Below are 22,780 nucleotides of genomic sequence, written 5' to 3'. Positions count from 1 at the left end.
CATGTATATTTTTTTTTCTTTTTTCTCCACTCATTCTGTCACTCAGGCTGGAGTGCAGTGGTGTGGGATCTCGGCTCACTGCAACCTCTGCTCACTGCAACCTCCGCCTCCCGCACACCTATAACCATGATTCTGCTGCCTCAGCCTCCTAGGTGTCTGGGATTACAGGTGTGCACCAGCATACCTAGCTAATTTTTATATTTTTAGTAGAGACAGGGTTTCCCCATGTTGGCCAGGCTGGTCCTGAACTCCTGAACTCAAGTGATCTGCCCACCTCAGCCTCCCAAAGTGCTGGGATTACAGGTGTGAGCCACCATGCCCAGCCCACTTACATAATTTTCTATAAACTTGATGCAGTTTTTTTTTTTTCCAAATTGCTCCAACAACTCCACTGTTAACTTAAAAAAAAAGTAAGTAATTTATCCATTCTTTATTTCTGTGGTGATTCCTCTTTGGGGCCCTTTTTATTTTCTGCTCCCACCTGTATTGGTTGTAGATGTCATCTTGAGTTTTCCCTCACCAGTGTTTTTTCCTGGACCTACTATTTCCTGGAGTCTTTTTTCTACCCATTATGTTAAACATTCCATGAGTTCCATCAGATTGGAAAGTATTTTCTTTTGGTCTTGGAAATTTTCTTGTATTATTCTTCCTGTATTATAGTTTCTTTAAATGACTTATCACTGTCTTTTAATTCTGTTTTCTGTGAAATTTCCTGATTTATTTTCCTGCCAAACCTGTTTTTTTTTATTTTAGCTTTTCTATTTTTAATATCCAAAATAATCTTGCTTTTGATTCCTCTTGCAAAACACCATACTCTTTTAGAACATTCTCATCTTACTTTTCCGAGGATACTAACAATGGTTTGTTGTTATGTTGTACTTGTTTAAATTTTCTTCTTTTCTCTGTATTATCTGTTTATGGGTTTTCTTTTTGTCTTTACTCAAACATAAAGTGATTCTTAGCTGTTTTGATTTGAGGATAACATTTTGTAAATGGGATCAGGGGCTTGTCTCTTGGCATACTTCACTTTGGAAGGATTAGATAGAAAAATGAGAAATTTAGCTGTGTCATTTGGGGATGCCCAAATGTCAGTATGTGAACATCTTTTTCTCTTCAGCTACTGAGTTCATCAAGAGCAGGGCTTGGGGGAGGTGGGAAGTAGTATGCTTACTTCCCATCAGTAAGGAAATAATGACTCCTTATTTCTTAGCAGACTTTTCACAAATCTCACATTTTCAAATGTGTTTCTCGTGCTAGTCCTTAACTATCTCAGGTATTCAAGAATCCTTTGATATTACCCGGAGACTAAGCCTCGGCACTCCTGTCTGAGCACATGCCTGCCTGGATGCAGGCGGTGTTGGAGGACTTGCCGAGCCTGACAGGCTTGTAAACAATCTGTTTCCAGTCACTTGCATCCACTTCCAAATGTCTTTAAAATCTCAATCTCATACTCTGCTGTTTTCTCTGCTGTTCTTTTTTTTTTTTTTTTTTTTTTGCCGTTGGGTGCTTACACTTTTTAAGTATTATTTTACTGTCATTTCAGTGGAGCCTTGGGAAGACTAGATAAACACATATAATCGATCCGTCTCTTTAAATGGAAATTCTCCCTTGCTTTTTTTTTTTTACCCCCACAACCCGTATTTGATTTTAAATGAGACAGAATTTTATAATAGCAGCTGTGCAAACAACATGTGAGAGTTAAGTGCCTGTGAATTTTATCAAATGCTTATGAGCATTTGATAATTTAGACAGTAACTGTTTTTCTTAAGAAAACCACCCTAATAATAGGGCCATTTTAATCAGCACAGTGGCTAATTGTAAATAAATCTAATTTAATAAGCTAATTTGTACCTAGGCCTTAGGGCTTTCTCTTCTTCATTATATGAGGAACTCACTAGATACCTTGGAGTCAAGCCTGTCTTTTATCTACACTATCTTGATGCCATCTGTATTGTGTTGAGATTTGCTGAGTGGTTTCGACTTGCAAATTTTACAGTACCACGTGAATAAATGTTGGCCAGATACTAGTTATGAATTGTCATTTCTTGGATAGTATGAACTCCATAACAAGCATATGACATATTTCCTTCCCTAGGGTAATTTCTTTTTACTGGGAAGCTTCTTTTCTTTTGAAATTACTCAACTTACACAAATATCTGTTTCTGTGAGAAACAGAATCATTATATTAAACTGCAAAATTTAACCTTTCCATTTTCAGTGTGTGTCTTTTGGGTTTTCTATAAGCAATGCCAAACATATACACTATTCTTTTTTTCTAAGTAAAGACTTAAACCCAGAGCAAAATTAAAGGTTTGATATCTATGTATTTGCCCAAGCTACCAATCAATCAGCAGCACAAAGCCTCCACTGGAATAAATTGGAAATGTGGTGGCAGGAAACCCAGGTTTCCACAGATGACTTCATACATTTTGGCAATGTTCCAATTGGACTGCTCTCATCCAGATCCATGTGACAGGAAGAACCTTATTTGTATCTGTAACCACCCATGACCTCTGAGATTGTAGATCCTGATAACTAGATGATCTTTTCTTTGCTGGGTACACATATGCATCTTTATTTTCCTTATATGGCCTTTGACTCTGTGAGATAGTATTAACTAGTGAGTGAGGTTGTGCAAGCTTGGAAAGGGAAGCCATGACTGAGCAAATTATTCCATATAAGAACAACTCATCTTAAAACATGATTGTGTGCACATGTGTGCATGCATATGTACATTTGTTAAAATCTTCCGTCTACTGTCATGTTTTAGGCTATTCTCTTTATCCTTGAGGGCTTATTATTTTTTAAAAAATTGTCATTTTAGTGGGATATTAGGAGGAAAAGTAAGTACACTCATCTTTAACTGAAATGATCTGTCGTCTTTATCTGAAAGGTCTCCTCTGACTTTCTTTTCCCATGCTTGATTTTTTCCCATGCTTGATTTTGAAGTCAACAGAATTTCTTTATAACAGCTTTATTGGTATATAAATTACCCACGATAATTTGACTTTCTTAAAGTGTACAATTCAGTGGTTTTTTATCTATTCACAAAATGCAACCATCACCATTATCTAACTTTCGAACATTTTTATGACCAAGAAACTCTATGCCCATTAGCAGTCACTCCCCATTCCTCCCTCCTCCCACCACCCACATCCTTAGGCAAAGACCAGTCTACTTTCTCTCTATAAACATTTGCTTCTATGGACATTTCATAAGTGGAATCACACGGTATGTGGTACTTTGTGACTGGCTTCTTTGATATAGCATAATGTTTCAAGCTTCATCTGTGGTGTCACATATATCAGTACTGCATTCCTATGGCTGGTTAATATTCTATTGTATGAATATACCATATTTTACTTGTCCATTCATATGTTGATGAAAATTTGGTTATTTCCATTTTTTTGCTTTTATGAACATTTATGTACAAGTTTTTGTGTGGATATATGCTTTCATTTCTCTTGAGTATCTACCTGTAATTGCTATATTGTAACTTTATTTTGAGTAACTATTTTCTAACATAGTTTTAGAAAGATTATAGGCTTGAAGAGGAAAAGTGGGATACCCAGCAGCTCCAAGGCCAAGAAGAAGCCTATTGGGGATATTATGGAATTAATTGTGAGCTGGGTGAAATCCTCAGTATGTTCCTTGTTTTTTTAGTAATGCTTTTATGTTGGAAGAAGAAAAGACATAGTCAACAAGTGAGTTATTTAAAAAGTATACAACTTGTATTAATAGAAAATCAATCTACATAAAAAATATTAAAAATTTGGTTGAAGAGTATCAGTTGAAGGATTGCCAGATGATTAACCTGCTAGCGACCTACAGCTCTCCCCTAACTCTGTCGAGCCGTGTTTTGAACACCTGCTTTACTGAACCCATGGAAATAATCAACCTTTTACAATGAGTCCATAAACAATTTGAGGCCCTTAAGGGAGAAAAGAGGGGTAAGAGGACATACAAATAGGCTTAAGTAACTCTGGGCTTGGTTTAACTCATATGACACCAAATCCACTTACAGGCCACTTAGAGCTGAGCATTTAACCAGTAGTGCTTAGAAAAAAACCAACTGGTGGTAGTATGATTTCATCTGAAACTATATATTTACTGTACTTGGCCCATTTAATGTAGTACTAGATTTATGGAGAAAGCCTAGTTTTATTGGCTGAGATACTGCCAATATTGTTTCAGATTAGCATTTTACATTGAGGCTCTCTGTCCTATATGCTATTTGTTTTTTCCAGTCTCCTTGGTACATAAATTCTCATACAAGTAAGTTCTTCAGCTGCTAAATGCTTGTGTCTAACTTTTAGTGCAGATATGAGATTCCAGCTTTATAATTTAGACTATTTTATATTTTTATGTACACCACCTGTCCCCTACCCAATAAATACTCACAAAATAAATATGCTGAGATACTATTTAGGCATTATCAGGAGTTTGTTTTGGCTATAGGACTAAAGTGTAAAATATCACCTGATTCTTTGTTCTTCCTGCAGGCCTTTGCTCATACTTGAACATACAGGTTCTCTCTGGGAACAGGAGGATCAGTATAAATATTGACTAATTTGGCAATAAACATACCTCTGCATTTTGCAGAATCTAATCAGAATGATAAGATTTGTAGTTTCACTAATAACCTCTAAGAATAGACGGTAATTTATTAATTTTTATTAGTCACTTTATCAGCCTGCCCTTTGAGAAATTTGTGTGAGGCCTTTGAGAACCATATCATGGTCATGAGGTTGTAAGAGATTTGTAAGAAACATAACCCCTCCTTTTGCATAGGACAGTGAAATTCTGTTGCCTATATAAGCTTGTCATCACTCCAAAGAAGTGATTCCAGTCTTGTGGAATGAAATGCGGAGGTAAAACCCAGTCTGATTCTGTACAGCTGGCATTTCATGATTAATGATTATTTTTCTCATTCTTCTGTAAAAACATATTTAGAAAGAAATATAATTCATGTTTTGTTTATTCTTATGTAGTTTATATTTTGTGCCCATGCAGCCTTATAGGCTTCTATTAAAATTTTATTTCCCCACAAGCCCTGAGAATTTACAAAGCTATAGTTTCTCACAAGTTAATTAAGATTCCCACCTCTCCACTACACAACAGATTTGCTTATTGATTGATTGATTCAGGAAACATTTCTTAAATATTTACATACATGAGACATGGTGTTAGCTGCTCTGTAATAATGATAACAATAATAGCTAACTTTGTAAGAGTATGCTGATCAAATTGTATGTTATGAGGTCCTGGGCACTTGGATTTAAATTGTAGCTCAACTATTTGCTACCTGGGTGAATGTGGACAGGCTAATCAATCTCTCTATTTCAGTCTAGTTATCTCCAAATGGGGAACTACTAGATTCCTATTGCTACCATAACAGATTGCCACGAACTTAGTGACTTAATGCATTGCAAATTTATTATCTCACTGTACTGTGGGTGAGAAGCGTGTGGGCTCAACTGGTTCCTCTACTCTAAATCTCACAAGGCCAAAATCAAGGTGACAGTCTAGGCTCCTGTAGGACTGTTCTGGGTGTTCTGGGGGGAATCTACTCCCAGACTCATTCACATTGTTGGCAGAATTCAGTTCCATGCAGTTGTAAGGCTGAAGTCTCTGTTTCTTTGCTGGTTTCTCAGTTTCTAGAGGCTGCCTGTGTTATCGAGTTTATGACCTCTCTTAATCTGCGAAGTCGGCAACAGCTCATTATACTATTAATATCTAATAGATTAGCAAGTTTTCACAAAACATTTTGTGAGGTTTAATGAGACAGAAGGAGGGGGGAAGCTACTTTGACAAATCTGGCACCATGAGGCTAAGTATTTTGGTTGTCTTAATGGTTGACCTTCTCATGGCTCTGAGATATATCATGATAGAGATTAGCATTTTGTCAGTTACTTTATATTATTCTTTCCTGGAGGCTAAGATTATGAGTACAGTATAACTTCATGGTCACTGAAAAGTCCAGGCATGTGACAAACACTAGGATACATGTCAAGATTAGAGTTAGGTGCCATCCTGTGATGTATCTTGTGATACAGGTAGAGCATTGCTGATTATAATTACTTTTTTTTTTAGTGAGAGCAAATATTTGTCACATGGTTCAATGTTTGCTGCTTAACCTGGAACAAAAGTATTTATGGTACAGTTTTCAAGTGCTGAGTAGATTTCTCTGTATGCTATGTATACTATGCTAGTTGAATGTTTGAATTTTAGCTTGAGAAATGGGTCAAATGCAGCCAACAACAAATGAGAACTTTCAAGAAAACTTGAATAATTTGAAGTAGCACTTTTCACTAATGGAGAGAGATAGTTTTTGTCCTAAGAAAAGATTGATGTCAAGGAAAATGATTACTATTTTAATTGTGAACCATTATTTCCATCTGCAAAGTTTTCTTAGAATTTTTGGACTTATGAATTATAGCATATGATCCTAGTTTTTATTCCAATTTAATAAGTTTAAAGCAGTTGACATGTTAATACATCTGCAGAGGTGCATTTCACTTCTGTTTCTGAGGCCCGTGTATGGAATTTTATTGCTGAGTGTCCTTTCTCTGTGACCACTAAAGGAGCTTTTTCTTCTATTTAGATACTATCTGTAATCTGATTCCTACCTAACAGTAATATTCCATCCAACTCAGCAAATTCTATAAATGGACTAAATTATTCCACATTTCTTTAAAATATATTTGAAATGTAGAAGTACCGTATTCCTATGCTAGTTTGTCTTACTGTGTGTCTTAAAAATGTGTATCATTCTTTAAAACAATGTCTTGAGCTCTTTTAATATGCAAGGCATGGAGGGTGTTTAAAAGATGGTTGAAACTCAACCACCAACTCTAAAAGAGCTTATATTTGCCAGTTTATAGATTTTTTTTTTTTAAACTTTAGCTGGAGACATCAACTACATTTCAAGGAGACCTTCCTGGCAATCTTATTTATAATCTCTATCACTAGCCTTCACCCTGGTCCAGGTACTCCCAATTCCCCTAGCCCTGTTACTATATTTATTGCCTAATGTCTCACCTGCTAGATGGTAGGCTCCATGAGGGTAGGGATTTTCTGTTTATTTTATTTACGGATTTATCTCAAATGCTCAGAATGGTGCCTGGAACAGAGTCGTCACTCAATAAATGTTTTTGGAATGATTAAATGAATAAAACAACTTCCAACATAAGACAAATTTAAATTGCATTCTGAATCTGCCCCCATGTCTAACCATCCCATCAGCATCAGCCTGATCCAGGCCCCAGGCCCCAGGCCCTTTCCTTCGGGATGGTTACAGTAGCCTCTTAAGTAATCTTGCTGCTTTCAACTGTGCCCCTACAGTCTAGACTCAGCAGAGCAGCCAGAGTGGTCCTCAAGGCACATCATGTCTCCCCACAGCTCAAAACCCTCGCACAGGAAACAAAACAAAACAAGAAAAGACCATAGCTTTTAGTCAAATTTAGTCAGACAGTAATGATCTGTCCTTTCCCTCTCTACATTGTCTCCCCATTTCATCTCCTGCTACTCTCTCCACCCACCACCACTTGGCCCCAGCCCCAGTACCTCCACCTCAGGCCCTTTGCGTGTGCTGTTTCCTTGCCTACTACACACTTCCTTATTTCAGCTCTGCTCAAGTGTCATGGTATCAGAGGGGCCTCCCTGACCATGTTGAGTGAAATAACATCTTGTACCCTGACATCACTCTGCTTTACTCCACTTTATCCTGCTTTCTATTTCTTCATAGCATGTATGTTACCACTTTACATATATTTTAAACATGTTTAAATTGTCTGTCCTCCCCTCGATTAGAATATGTTTCATGAAAGCGTGGAGTTTGCTTTTGTATTAGAGTTCTCTAAAAGGACAGAACTAATGGAATAGATTGATATATGGCTTATTAAGGAGTATTGGCTCACATGATCACAAGGTGAAGTCCCATAATAGCCCATCTGCAAACTAAGGAGCCAGGAAGCCAGTCTGAATCCCAAAACCTCAAAAGTAAGGAAGCCCACAGCACAGCCTTTAGTCTGTGGCCGAAGGCCCAAGAGCTCCTGGAAAATCCAAGGGTCCAAGAGTGGGTCTGGTGTAAGACCAAGGGTCCAAAAGCTGAAGAACTTGAAGTCTGATGTTCAAGGGCAGGAAGCATCCAGAATGGGAGAGAGATGGAGGGCAGAAGACTGAGCCAGTCTAGTCCTTCCGTGTTCCTCTGCCTGCTCTTATTCTAGCTGCGCTGGCAGCTGATTAGATGGTGCCCACCCAGACTGAGGGTGGGTCTGCCTCTCCCAGTCCACCGACTAAAATGTTAATCTCCTTTGGCAACACCCCCACAGACACACCCAGGAACAATAGTTTGCATCCTTCAATCCAGTCAAGTTGGCACTCAATATTAACCATCACAGCATTGTTTAATGCCTTCCCCCTGGTGTTAAAGAATGTTAGACACATAGAAAGTGTATGATAAACATCATACATAGTGTGCAACAAATATACATTTTGGATGCATGTAAACAAAAATAGAAGCATTGGGAACTTTTATAATGTGAGACCTTAAGTGAGCCATCATAATTATCAATATAAATATAAGAACATCAATGTATAAGGCAGTGTTTATTGTATTTAGATATCAATAAATCAAAAAATAAAGCCATAGCAAAGTAATTATTAGGAATTTTTTTTTTTTTTTTTGACAGGGTCTCACTCTGTCACCCAGGCTGGAGTGCAGTGGTATAATCATGGCTCACTTCTGCTTTGACCTCCTGAAGCTCAAGCGATCCTCCCATTTCAGCCTCCCAAGTAGCTGGGACTACAGGCATGTGCCACCACGCCCAGCTAATTTTTGTATTTTTTGTAGAGACGGGGTTTCACTATGTTGCCCAGGCTGGTCTCAAACTCCTGGGCTGAAGCAATCCGCCCACCTTGGCCTCCTAAAGTGCTGGAATTACAGGCATGAGCCACCACACCCTGCCAATTATTATGAGCCTTCTTTCTCGCAAGCATCAGAAGGCATCTTCCTAATAGGCACATTTGTACCACCACTGCCCCCATGCTGCTACCCTAGGCATTCTTCTACAAGCCTCCTCTGAAGGTGTTGAGCAGTTATTATTCTCATATGTAGGAAATCTTATTTGTAGGGTTGCAGCAGGCTGGCAGTAATGGTAATATTTACCAGATATTTCCGGAAACACTTTACAAAATGCAGATACATAATTAACCTGCATGAAAAGAGATGAGGCAAAATGTCATGCTAATAAATTAAGGTCTTTACTGTACTGTCAGTATATTTGAACAGGGATTCAAGAGGTAAATTATAAATGTGGGTGTGCTGCTGTCAAAGCCACTGATGTAGAGGACACTCATATCCTTGCCCAGTGGGTGAATCCAGGAATCCATGAATCTATCTTCCATCACAGGAAACAAAAATGTTGTGGAAATGGAAGGAGGTAGATCTAAGATATTTCTCAGTTACTTTTGACTTTTCAGAATATATTTTGTGATTCTTCCATTCAGGCCATAAACGATTTTTTTTTTTTTGAGGCAGGGTCTTGCTCTGTTGCCCAGGCTGGAGTGCAGTAGCACAATCTCGGCTCACTGCAACCTCCACTTCCCAGGTTCAAGCAATTCTCCTGCCTCAGCCTCCTGAGTAGCTGGGATTACAGGTGCCATGCCACCATGCCTGGCTACTTTTTGTTATTTTTAGTAGAGACAGGGTTTCATCATGTTGGTCAGGCTTGTCCTGAACTCCTGAACTTGTGATCTGCCCACCTCGGCCTCCCAAAGTGCTGGGATTACAGGCGTGAGCCACTGCGCCCAGCCGCCATAAATGATTTTATGTCATTTTGCTAAACATGAAACTCTCTAAATACATGTGTCTCCCTTCCCATTGTTTGCCTGTTTTATTTCCTGGAAAAATTGTTTGTCGTATTTCAGAAATTGGAAAATGATGAAAATGCTGCTGCTTTTTCAAAGATGTTATTGTCATACATTCATAATTATTTTGAATCTTCATTTTATTAGACCTGGTATCTTTACACATTGCCTGCCTTATGGTTTGAGGTTTCATTTCAGAGCCAGAAGGCCAGAAGCTGATTATCAAGGCTGTTGTAATGCTGTTGCTTGTATCTTTAAATGCTGACAATCAGACCACAATTTTAAACAGAGAGCAAACACCCATGAAAACATCCCATAGACTCACTTTGAATTAGTCACCATAAAAAAGAAGGCAGAACATTTTCTCTTGGTTCATTATTTGTTTATTTTCATAATATAAAGGCATGAGAAATGGGTATCTCCAATTAGTTCTTAATCACTCCAACTTAATTATTTCAATATCTTATATATCCCTGCTATTTAAGGTCATAGTGCAGTGGAAAATAGTCATTATAAACAATACAATGTAGGTCACATAAGTAGTAGGTAGCAGAACCAGGTTCCTCACCGCAGAAATGACTTGAGCCTTCATTCTGATCTTGGGCTCTGAAGCCTCTCAGTGTCGCTGTGTCTGATTTGCTGTATGTTTTCACTTCCTGTCTGTAGCATGATGTTATCCAGGTGCTTTGTAACACTGATTAATTATCTGATTTTGTATCTCATTTCCCTCATTTTTCTGTTTCTTCTTCACTTAACTGGCTAAAGCTGACTTATGTAGGCAATACAACTGCTTATTAATTATAATTGAATTACATTTTTATTCTCTTAGATGTCTGTTAAAGTAATGGATTATAGTCATTCCTCTAAACTGCTGTATTTGTTATAAAATATTTTTATTTTCTTCAGAGAGAAAGCATTATACAAAGTCACAAAACTTAGCAATTTTACTGTATTTAAGTATTGGCAAAACAAATCTTTGAGACTTGAGAGAAACTTCATATGTATGCCTATGAATTTTGATATATCGTTAGACATTTTGGGGTGTATGCTGGGTTATTAGTCTTTTGTATGAGAAATACATATCAAATTCAGAACTGTATGACATGTTAGATATTGTTAAAGAAAAAGTTATTCTGGCCGGGTGTGGTGGGTCACGCCTGTAATCCCAACACTTTGGGAGGCCCCAGCCTGGCCAACATGGTGAAATGCCATCTCTACTAAAAATACAAAAATTAGCTGGTCATGGTGGTGCGTACCTGTAATCAATCCCAGCTACTCAAGAGGCTGAGACAGGAGAATCGCTTGAACCTAGGAGGCAGAGGTTGCAGTGAGCTGAGATTGTGCCACAGCACTCCAGCCTGGATGACAAGAGTGAGACTCCTTAAAAAAAAAAAGAAGAAGAAGAAGTTATTCATTCTGACACCTGTTAAAGATGGTAAGGCAATCTTTATTCAGGACTTTTATGATAGCTAGAGGGACTACTGCATTTGGGGTTTTGCAGCGGGGCAGAGAGATTGGGCTCAACTTGGAATACAAGGGAAAGTGGGAATTACATGACCATATACCAGGGTTGGAATAGGCAGCAGTCAGTGGGTGGAAAATTACTAAGAGGAAATCTCAAGGGTCAGGAGAGATTATGGCTAAACAGACCTAACAAGTTTCTTGCTGAAGGCAGGCTAAGGTGATCGGACATCATTTAGAGGTTGGTAGGAAATGAGTAATTTGGTCAGATATGGAGGGTTATCAGATATGAAGGGTGGGGATCTTGGCTGAACTGACTTAGCAGTATTCTTACTAAAAGTGGACTCTTGAGGACACGCCCAGAACAGGGCTTAGTTGAAAAAAAGCTCAGAGAAGTCTGACTAGAGATTGGTCAAGGAGATAATCTTTGTCAAGATTAAAAAGCTGTTTAGGAATTAAAAGTTTCCTTCAGTTTTCTCTGTGTACAGTATCTTGATCACTAAGTTTAGCATCTCCCATGGTGTCCCTTGAAGGTCTCTCATATCAAATTTTACTCAAAAGAATCCTGGTTTTGACAAACTTGAAGACAAAAATCAAATGGAAGATTCCACTGGGGATCAAAAACCTAACCATTGTCTTAATTTGGGGACGAAAACATTAAATTGAAACACAGACCCATTTGGTGCACTGAACAAACCTTGTGGTTTTTTTGCATAAGTTAGTAATTTTTTATTATTATTATTATTTTTTATTTTGAGACGGAGTCTTGCCCTGTCGCCCAGGCTGCAGTGCAGTGGTGCAATCTCGGCTCACTGCGAGCTCCACCTCCCGGGTTCACACCATTCTCCTGCCTCAGCCTCCTGAGTAGCTGGGACTACAATAAGTTAGTAATTCTTTAACATAAAGTCAAATACGCAAGGCCTATCTCAGTCTCTCACGAGTTTTTTTCTGAATAAAATGTTAGAATGTATTACACCTATGTGCTTTTGTTGTTGTTACTGTGAAATATACCTGAGAACATTTTTATTCTTTTTTTTTCCAGATGGCAGAAATGATGTTCAGGAGAATAGCTTAAGAGACTTAATAGAAGAGCTGCCAGACACCCACTACTGCCTCCTCAAGTACCTTTGCCAGTTCTTGACAAAAGTAGCCAAGCATCATGTGCAGAATCGCATGAATGTTCACAATCTCGCCACTGTATTTGGGCCAAATTGCTTTCAGTAAGTTAGTGGAGTTTTGCTGTTAATATCATCATGTCCCCCTTTGTGTTTACTACTGTCTGAAATTACTGGGATGTAGAAGCATATTTCAGTCTGAAAATTCAGCCAGCTTATTTTGGAGAAGTTGTATCTTGTTCTGGGGCATGTTAGCCTTGTTTTTCATCCCAATTTGAAGAAGGTAGCTATACCCTTTTTACAAAACTATAATTTGCAATAAATCAAATAGCCTTATTTAAAAATCTGGAAATAAGTTATATTTTAATTAAAAGGGGCATTTAAAAACTCTGTAATCAGAAATGTTGATTAGCAGAAAGAGAAGGAATATGACATAGTGAATAATTTTTAAACAGTAATAAAGTTCAAGTTATTGCCAATAGATGGAAAATTATGAACAGACTATGCCAGTATCAGAAAAATATAACCTCAGCTTCATTTACTGGAAATAAACTAGTCTATTTTAGTAGATTCTTTGTTGCTAGCCACAGGAACTTTTGTAAAGCTTCCTATTTTATTCTCCTTCTTATTCCATAAAGCTCTTTAATTTTTGATACGTGAAACATGATCCTGCAATCCAGGGACTTTGCTTTTAACTCTCCTATTAATCACCTTTGATATCAAATACATTCCTTCTAGTTAAGAGAGAGAGAACATTTACACTCCAAAAGCTCTCAGAAACTCAGCAACTTTTTTTTTTAATAGCATATCTACTTCTCCACTTCATTAATATACAGGCTTATTCAGCTGCCCAGAACTAGTAATATTACAGTCCTCAGAATGACTGTCTAAATATAGATTCTGGCTTAGATCCTAGTGACTACAGGGTTCCAGGTCATTCACAGCCTAATTTGGGTAGAAGTTCTACTGTAATAACTATCCTGATTGTAATTCTAAAGGTGTTAACTTTTAAATAATGGCATTTCATAGGATATGTTAGGGTCTCGTGAATGAATATCTCAGATGCAGGATCCACTAATTTTTTGTCTTATTCAGAAGCTCAGTGATAGTAAAAAGTCTGTATTTGTTCTCATATTTGCTCTGCCCAGTAAACCTTTGTTTGGTGACTTACATGTGAGAAAGGTGTAAGTAGAAAACTGTTGAGTAATTCTGAAACCTAGATTCTAGAACAGATAAAAATGAATTTGTAAATAGAATGCTTATTTAGTAAGCATTAAACACAGTTCCATACCTCATTACTAACTTAGAAATTGGGCTTGATCTGGAATTTCTGGTAATCTGCTCTAGTTAGTCAGAATATCAATAAGTAATGAGTATTTATTATAGGTTCGAATTAGTATGGTTTTACAGTTTTTCTATTGTTGTAAAATATACATAAAATAAAATATACCAATTTAACCTGTTTTGTTCTTTTTGAGACAGTCTTGCTCTGTTACCCAGGCTAGAGTGCAGGGTTATGATCTCAGCTCACTGCAATCTCCACCCTCCAGGCTCAAGCAATCCTCCCACTTCAGCCTCCTGAGTAGTTGGGACTACAGGCACATGCCACCATGCCCAATTAATTTTTGTATTTTCTGTAGAGATGAGGTTTCACCATGTTGCCCAGGCTGGTCTCGAATTTCTGGACTCAAGCAATCCGCCTGCCACGACCTCCCTAAGTGCTGGGATTACGGGCATGAGCCACTGTGCCTGGCCAACTCAGGTGTTTAAACTAATGCTTAGCTAGTTTTAGTATTCTTGACAAATTCCATTTACTTAACAGATCAGTCATTTAATGTAGCTTTTTTTTTTTTTTTTTTTTTTGAGACAGAGTCTGGCTCTGTCGCCCAGGTTGGAGTGCAGTGGTGAGATCTCAGCTCATTGAAACCTCTGCCTCCTGGGTTCATGCAATTCTCCTGCCTCAGTCTCTTGAGTAGCTGGGATTATAGGCGCCCACCACCATGCCTGGCTAATTTTGGGGATTTTAGTAGACACGGAGTTTCACCATGTTGGCCAGGCTGGTCCCAAACTCCTGACCTCAAGTGATCCTCCCGCCTCCACCTCCCAAAGTGCTGGGATTACAGGCCCGACCCTCATGTAGTTTTTGAAATGTATGTGGTATAAGGTTATACAATAATTCATTTAAATTTTTAAATTTTCTTATCTGTTGTTACATCTTCTTTCTCTTTTCTAATGTTAATTTTTGCCTTCTCACTATCTTGGCCAGAGTAGCCAAGCATTTTGTCTATTTGTTATTCCTCTCGAATAATCCATTTTTAACTTTATTGAATACATTTGCCTTAAAATTTTTCTATTTCATTAACTCCTATTTTCATATTTATCAATTTACTAGAACTTAACTGGTTTTTTCAAGCTTTTCCCCTGTTTTCATAATATGAAAAATTTCAGTCATACAATTTGAAGGAGCGTAATGATTATACATTTTCTCATTAACTAGATAAAACAAATGCACTTTTTCTCTGTATATATGTAAATATGTTTTTTTTTGTTGAATCATTTGAAACTAAGTTGCAGACCTCAGCTATTTCACTGTTAAATACTTAATCATGCATCCTTAAAAATGAGGAATTTTTGCTACATAACTATAATATACCTTATTATGCCTAAGAAAATGGACAATTCCATCATATCATTTGGAGAGTCCATTCAAGTATCCCAATTTGTCACAATTCATTTTGTTTTTTTTTTTTTGTTTTTTTTTTAATTTTATTTCTTTTTTTTTATTATACTTTAGGGTTTTAGGGTACATGTGCACAATGTGCAGGTTTGTTACATATGTATCCATGTGCCATGTTGATTTCCTGCACCCATTAAGTCGTCATTTAGCATTAGGTGTATCTCCTAATGCTGTCCCTCCCCCCTCCCCCCACCCCACAACAGTCCCCAGAGTGTGATGTTCCCCTTCCTGTGTCCATGAGTTCTCATTGTTCAATTCCCACCTATGAGAGAGAACATGCGGTGTTTGGTTTTTTGTCCTTGCGATAGTTTACTGAGAATGATGTTTTCCAGTTTCATCCATGTCCCTACAAAGGACACGAACTCATCATTTTTTATGGCTGCATAGTATTCCATGGTGTATATGTGCCACATTTTCTTAATCCAGTCTATCGTTGTTGGACATTTGGGTTGGTTGTTCCAATTTATTTTTCTCAGAAGAGGATCCAATGGTTCATCCATTCTACTTGGTTGTTAGGCCTCTTTAGTATGTCTTAATAAAGACAGTCCTTCCATATGTGCACACCCATGTGCAGGGTGCCCACACTGTTTTGTTTGTGTTTAACCACAACTTTTTTTTTCAACCACATTGACTTTTGAAAAAAAATTTAATTTAATTTAATGTTAAGTTCCTGGATACATGCGCAGGATGTGCAGGTTTGTTACATAGGTAGACATGTGCCATGGTGGTTTGCTGCAACACCTAGGTGTTAAGCGCAGCGTACATTAGCTGTTTTTCCTGATGCAACCACATTGAGTTTTTAAGAAACCAGACATCATCCTGTGGAGTATTGTACGGTGTGGATTTGTCTGATTATTTTCTTGTGGTGTGGTTAAGTCGTTTTTCTATCCTCTGAATCTACTATAATCTATAAGTGAGATATAAAATCTTAGTTATATTCAGATTAAGTTTTTTGGCCAGAATACTTCGATCAGTGATATTGTATCCTTAATGTTGCATCCCATTAGAAGCCATGTAATGTTAAGTTGTCTCACACTTATTGATGCTTAGTTTGCTTTGTTAGTTAAAGTCACCACTTTCAAATCTCTCTATTGTAAGGCTGTGGCACTCCCTTTGCAATTAGCAAGTAATTCATTAGGTGACTACTTGGGCATCATGCAAATGTATGTTCCTCCCAATACACTATCAGTTTGATTGTCTATTGAAAATCCTAGCCTGATTCAGTTTTTTCTTTTTGGGATGTAGAATGTTGATTTTTAAACTCTACTGGTATTTTTTTCTTTTTCTTTTAGTGATATTCTTCTATAAAGAAGAGCTTTCCCTTGTCAGTGGGGAATGAACAACATTAAATTTTCCTGTGCTCAAATTGTCCCAAATTTGGCAGTTGTGGGAGTCCCTTTAGTCAGGCAACTGTGTCCTTTTGACAAAACCCTGTAATAGTATTTCTGCCTTTCTAGCTAAAGATGATGTCTCAGGATGGAATTAACCATTTCTCTAAGGGGCTTTGGTTTCTTTTATGGAAGAATTACATTTAGAAGCCAAGATCTGGGTGCTAAGTTATTTGCATCTAGGTCTTAATGACTTCTAGAGCAAGGAAATTAATAAAGAAATGAATACTTGAATGATGGAATGACTGAATGGAAGAAATAATGGATTTATATTGATATTTTGAGTTTAATTTTAACATTATAATATTCTCTCTTAACAACTTTGATTTCATATTTGTATCTCTATACTCTGACAGTGAAAATCTTGCTTCCTAAAAAATAAGAATATTTATTTGCTTTTCTCCATAATATACATAAAATGTGTATTTTATGTATAGATGTAAGTAAAGTGTCACAACATCAGGGAAACCACTGAGTAATGTTTAAGACATCCTGGCAGTCCATATTGTCCCTATATCTGGCTAAGAGTATGCATTCAAAGTAAAGGGTTGTTGTCTTCGCCATTTGGCATATATTTGAGTTCACTTGTTTCAGTCCATTTCCAATTTTAGAATGCAGAGCTTCTTTTCCTTTTCAATGTAATTTTGTTTAAATTTTTATAACATTTACGTGGCTTAAAAGTGAAAATTGGCTGGGCGCGGTGGCTCATGCCTGTAATCCCACCACTTTGGGAGGCCGAGGCAGGCAGATCACTTGAGGTCAGGAGTTCAAGACCAGCCTGGCCAACATGGTGAAACCACATCTCTACTAAAAATACAAAAATTAGCCAGGTGTGGTGGCAGGTGCCTGTAATCACAGCTACTTGAGAGACTGAGACATGAGAATCACTTGAACCCGGGAGGTGGAGGTTGCAGTAAGCTGATATCGTGCCACTGCACTCCAGCCTGGGAGATAAGGCAAGACTCAATCTCAAAAAAAAAAAAAAGTGAAAATTATGTAAAGAGAAAGAGGTTTACTCAGAAGTTTCCCTTTTATCATTATTCTTTCTATACTGTTCAACCTCTTGCTGTCTTTGGAAAACATTTGTATTAGTTTCTGGCTTATCCTTCAATGTTTCTTTTGGTAAAAATAAGTGTGTATATGTAGTTATGTTTTGTGTATTATGTGATGTCTATATGTGTGCATTCTTATTTCTGTGTCTTCCTTACACTGTTCTTCACTTCGCTTTTTATCTGCAAATCTTAGAGATCATTCCAACAGTTTATTTTTTTTTATTCTTTTTTGTGCTTGTGTATTACTTCATTGCTTGGACAAAGTAAGTTTTAGTCAATGGTACTTTTCTGATGGTCATTTGTTTCCAGTCTTTTACTATTAGATATGATCCCACATCAAATAAACTTGTGCATATGTATCACCAAGATTAATTCCTAAATGTGAGATTTCTGGGTCAAAGAACAAATCCCTCTATATTATTAGAAAGCCCCAATTCCCCTCCATAGAGGATGAGTCAGTGATACATGTCTATTAGCAGCGTGTATGAGTGTCCGTTTTTCAGTCTTGCCAAGAGGATTTCGCAAAAATTTTGAAGTCTTGCCAGTCTGATAGGTCAGATGTGATATCCCAGTGTGGATTTTTTAAGTTTTAAGAGTTTTATTGAGACACCATTTATATACCATACAATTTGCCGTGTGAAGTATATAATTTGTTGGTTTTGAATAGGTACAGAATTCTGTAACCATCACTACAGTCACTTTTGGAATATTTTCGTCACCCACAAAAGAAATGCTATACTGTTAGCAGTCACTTCCCATTTCTTCCCAATCACTCTGTACAACAACCTGACTCTAGGCAACCACTTATCTACTTTCTGTGTCTAGAGAGTTGCCTATTTTGGGCATTTCATACAAATGGAATCGTACAATATATGTTCTTTTCTGACTGGACTCTTTCACTTAGCAAAATGTTTTCAAGGCTCATCCATTTTGTAGCATGTGTCAGTACATCATTCCTTGTATGGCAGAATAATATTTCAGTGTAGAGATATACCAGTTGATGTGTTTATCAACTCATTAGTTGATGGGCATTTGTATTACTTCTAGTTTCTGGCTATTTCGAATGATGCTGCTATGAACATTTGTGTACATGTCCATGTGTAGAATTATGTGTTCATTTCTCTTGGGTATATAACTAGGAGTAGAATTGTTGGGTCTCATGGTAACTGTTTAAATTTTGAGGAACTACCAAAATATTTACTGAAGTGGCTGCACTGTTTTACATTCCCTCATGCATTTGTTACCTCATACATTCCCATCAGCAATGGGATGTGCTTATCATGCAAAAAGAGACTAAAATAAAATAAATATTCAAAGAAAAATAAAACCTGGGGACCTAATAGGAAAATGGCAAAAGATAAAAATATATGAAGAGAAAGACACATGGCCATGTACATTCCCATCAGCAATGTATGGGCGAACCAATTTCTCTACATCCTTGTCAGCCGTTGTTAATATCTTTTTGATTCCATTCCTGTGGGTATGAAACACTATTTCGTTTTGGTTTTGATTTGCATTTCCCTGATTACTAATGACATTGAATATTTTCATGTGCTTATTGGCCATTTGTATATTTTTGGAGAAATGTTTATTCAGATCTTCTGCCTATTTTTAAGTTGATTTATTGTCTTTATTATTGAGTTGTAAGAGTTGTTTATATACTTTGCATATAAATTCCTTCTGAGGTACAGGATTTGTAAATGTTTTCTCCTATAAGTTGCCTTTTCATTTTCTTGATCGTGTCCTTTCAAGCACAGAGGTTTTTATTTTTGATGGAGTCCAGCGTATCTGTTTTTTCTTTTGTCACTTACGCTTTTTGTGTTGTACCTGAGAACATTTTGGCTAACCAAGATCATGAAGATTTATTCATCTTCTAAGAGTTTTATAGTTCTGACTGTTATGTTTAGGTCTATGGAGCTATTTTGGAGTTAACTTTTGTGAATGGTATAAAGGAGTCTAACTTCATTTCTCTGCATGTGGCTGTCCGGTTGTCCCAGCATCGTTTGTTGAAGATTGTTTTTCCCCATTGAATTATCTCAGCACTCTTGTCAAAAATAAGTTGACCACAATTATTGGGGCTTATATCTGAACTCATAGTTCTAGTCCATTGATCTGTATATCTGTTCTTATGTCAGTATCATAGTATTTTGATAATTCTATAGCTTTTTAATGAGTTTTGAAATCGTGAAGTTTCAATACTCCAAGTTTGTTCTTCCTTTCATAATTATTTTGGCTAGTCTGGGTTCATTGTATTTCTATACAAATTTTAGGCTCAGTTTGTAAGTTTCTACAAAAAAGTTAGCTAATATTTTGATAGGATGTTCTGTTGAATCTGGAGACCAATTTGGAGAGTACTCTATTGCCATTTTAGCAGAATTAAATCTCCCAATATGTGAGCATGAAATATTTTTCCGTTTACTTAGGTCCTTAATTTGTTGCAATAATGTTTTGTTTTTCAGGGTACAAGTTTTGCAATTACTTTGTTAAATCTATTCTTAAGTATTTTTTTCTTTTAGATGCTATTCTAGATGTAATTGTTTTCTCAGTTTTATTTTTAGATTGTTCATTACTAATACCAATATAGTTTTAATTTGCATGTGTTTTCTTATAAATGAAGCTAAACATTTTTATTTGTATTTAAGGGCCATGTGTCTTTTTCCTCATATACCTGTTTGTGTCTTTTGCCATTTTCCTGTTAGGTCCTCAGGTTTTATTTTTCCTTGTTCAATACTTATTTTATTTATTTTTAGTCTCTTTTATCCATTGTAATCACACTTAAAACTCTAATTTTCCTCTCCATATTACTTTGTCTCCTCATTTTCACTATTATTTTACCACTTCATATAATAGGTTGGGTTATCCAAGGTATAACTCTGAGACAAAGTTTTCAAGCAGAAGTTTTATTGGGTAGTACTTTTTGAAACCACTTTCCTTATACCTATAAGGAAAAGAGGAAGGTAGGATTACGCAGAAGTTGAACTGCCATCAAGTTGTAACACAGGATTCATTCAGTCCCAGGGGAGCTTAGAAGATGGGATGACCTTTCAGATAAATCCCTAGTTGAATCAAAGAGTTTAGTCCCTTTACCCCATTTCCATCAGTCACTGGAGGTGAGCTGTGCCAGGGACATGGTGTAGTCTCAGAAGAAGGACTTAGCCATGAGCCATAAGCAGGCAACACTTTCAGTGGGATGGGGTGGATAACGAATACTTCTGGCATGAAGGAGACACCTGGGCATCACCTCACAGAGTCATTACATAAATATTTTATTTTAAAAATTCATTAAACCTTGGACTGTGAGCTATATATGTTGTATATGATTTTTCTAAGGAAATCCCCAATATCCCAGTTTCTAAGACAAATAAAAGTCCTCCTGAATACTTTATTATTCTTAGAAATTAGCAGGAATTGCTTCCATAAGTTTTGATAGTTATTAAAATGAGTATTGGGTTTTCAGTGGTTTGGATAGCATGACATATAAAACTAAGTTAGTCTAGTTCTTATTCTGCCTGTTAGTAGTCCTTATTCTACTAATGCAGGTAGATTTGACCTGCATTGTTTATTTTCCTGTTAAATTTTTGTAAAACAGGACCCACAGAGTTTGCTTTGAAATTTAAGTGAGACTGTAAGAGAAAGTCCTCATACATAGTAAGCAATTGGCAGAGTTGGAATCCATGTGCATTTAATTAAATACATTTAAAATTGCATTAAAGGAAAGATCAGGTTTTATGGGCTCTGCCCATCGTACTAGTTAATGAACTGGGCTCTTTAGAAACATGAGATGGAAGACATACATTCCCCTTAACCTCAGTTGTCATAGTTCTCACTTAGAACAAGCTTCTTACAGTATTGAGTATGCTTGTTAATATTTAATGGAATAGAAAATGTTCTTGCCCAGTAAAATTTCTCAACACAAGCCAACTTCTTCAACTTAGTACTTGTATCAGACACCTTCTGACCTCCTCAGGTTGCCTTGACTCTACCCGCCTCTCAGACCAATGTGCTTCCACCTGGCTTGGACCTTTCTCCTGCCTTGGGAATGCTGGATTTTTCTCCTTGGCTTCTGCCTAATAGCTGGGTCAACAAGCCACCTGCTCAGAGTTTCTGGCTTCTGCCATCACTTTTGAACCCTAGACTCGGATCTTAATTCCTGAGAGGGTATCAAAGGCATGGGATATGGCAACCTGGGAATCTAGAGCAGTTAAATAGGAGTCAGGAGGAAACATGGACTTTTTTTCTTCTTCCCATGGAACACATTAAGTATTTCTTCATCCCATGGCTTCTCCTTGCAGCTTATCTGGGGAATTCCAGACTGCCAAGCAAAGCATCTGTCGAGCAAACTGTTATGTGTCTTTGTAGTTCTTTGTGAAAGAGCTATGCATACTTTATATTATTTCACATCCCTGCTTGCCTCCTTTTCTCACCCACCCTGCCTGGTATCCCTGCTGTCAAAATAATACACCAACGTCCTCATCATTGCCTTGTTTTCTTTGGGTTTCTGGAGGATCTGCTCTAAGGCACTGTGTACCTAATGATGTAGCAGACAGTTCTAATACATTGGGAAAATCTATTTTCTTAAGATTAGGTGAGAGATTTTATACTTTAAGAATATTTAAGGATAACGTTGGGTATGCATGAGATTCATTATATTAGAAATACCTAAATATTTTTTATTTGCCGTTGTTTGGAGTGTATTTAAAAATCTGATTAAGTGATATTGATAAACAGACCTCAGCCTCGGCTTTTGGTTCTGGGTTTTTTGTTTGTCTGTTAGTATTCTTGGCACTTTGCATTAAACTCATTGTGCACACTTAATTCATACAATTTGATAACATGTATGTCTTTAATCTCTAATAATTAAATTTGCTATTGCTACTGATGAGTAAGTCATTTTGATCAAATTTTGCTTCATATCTCTGCGTCTTGCGCCTTTTGTCTATAGATAGGTAAATTAATTCTATTCCTTGAAACAAGTGTTTCAGTACTAACCACTAAGATAAAAAGTAATTTTGTAGGTATTCCTGAAACTTTCAAAGATAAGTCAGTTTCATATTTTGAATGATAAGCCCTTCCACTTATTCTTCTATCCAAGATGTTACATTTTTTCTTAGTGGCAGCACCAAAAAAGTTTTAAAACTGCTATTGGTCTTCAAATCT

General features: G+C 36.9%; 1 protein-coding gene across 4 annotated transcripts in view; it reads left to right on the top strand.

Moving 5' to 3' along the window:
• Positions 1 to 22,780, top strand: part of FAM13A (family with sequence similarity 13 member A) — a 330,683-nt gene that overhangs the window by 47,487 nt on the left and 260,416 nt on the right. For all 4 annotated transcript variants that reach the window (XM_030819119.1, XM_030819120.1, XM_030819121.1 and 1 more), the window contains one exon: positions 12,374 to 12,551. In XM_030819119.1, the coding sequence (XP_030674979.1) occupies positions 12,374 to 12,551 (178 nt within the window). The remainder of the gene's footprint in view (positions 1 to 12,373; positions 12,552 to 22,780) is intronic.

This window comes from Nomascus leucogenys, chromosome 9, assembly GCF_006542625.1.
Source record: "Nomascus leucogenys isolate Asia chromosome 9, Asia_NLE_v1, whole genome shotgun sequence".
Classification (NCBI taxonomy): Eukaryota; Metazoa; Chordata; class Mammalia; order Primates; family Hylobatidae; genus Nomascus; species Nomascus leucogenys.
The sequence above is the reverse complement of the archived record's forward strand: the minus strand, read 5'-3'. Positions and strand labels throughout refer to the sequence as shown.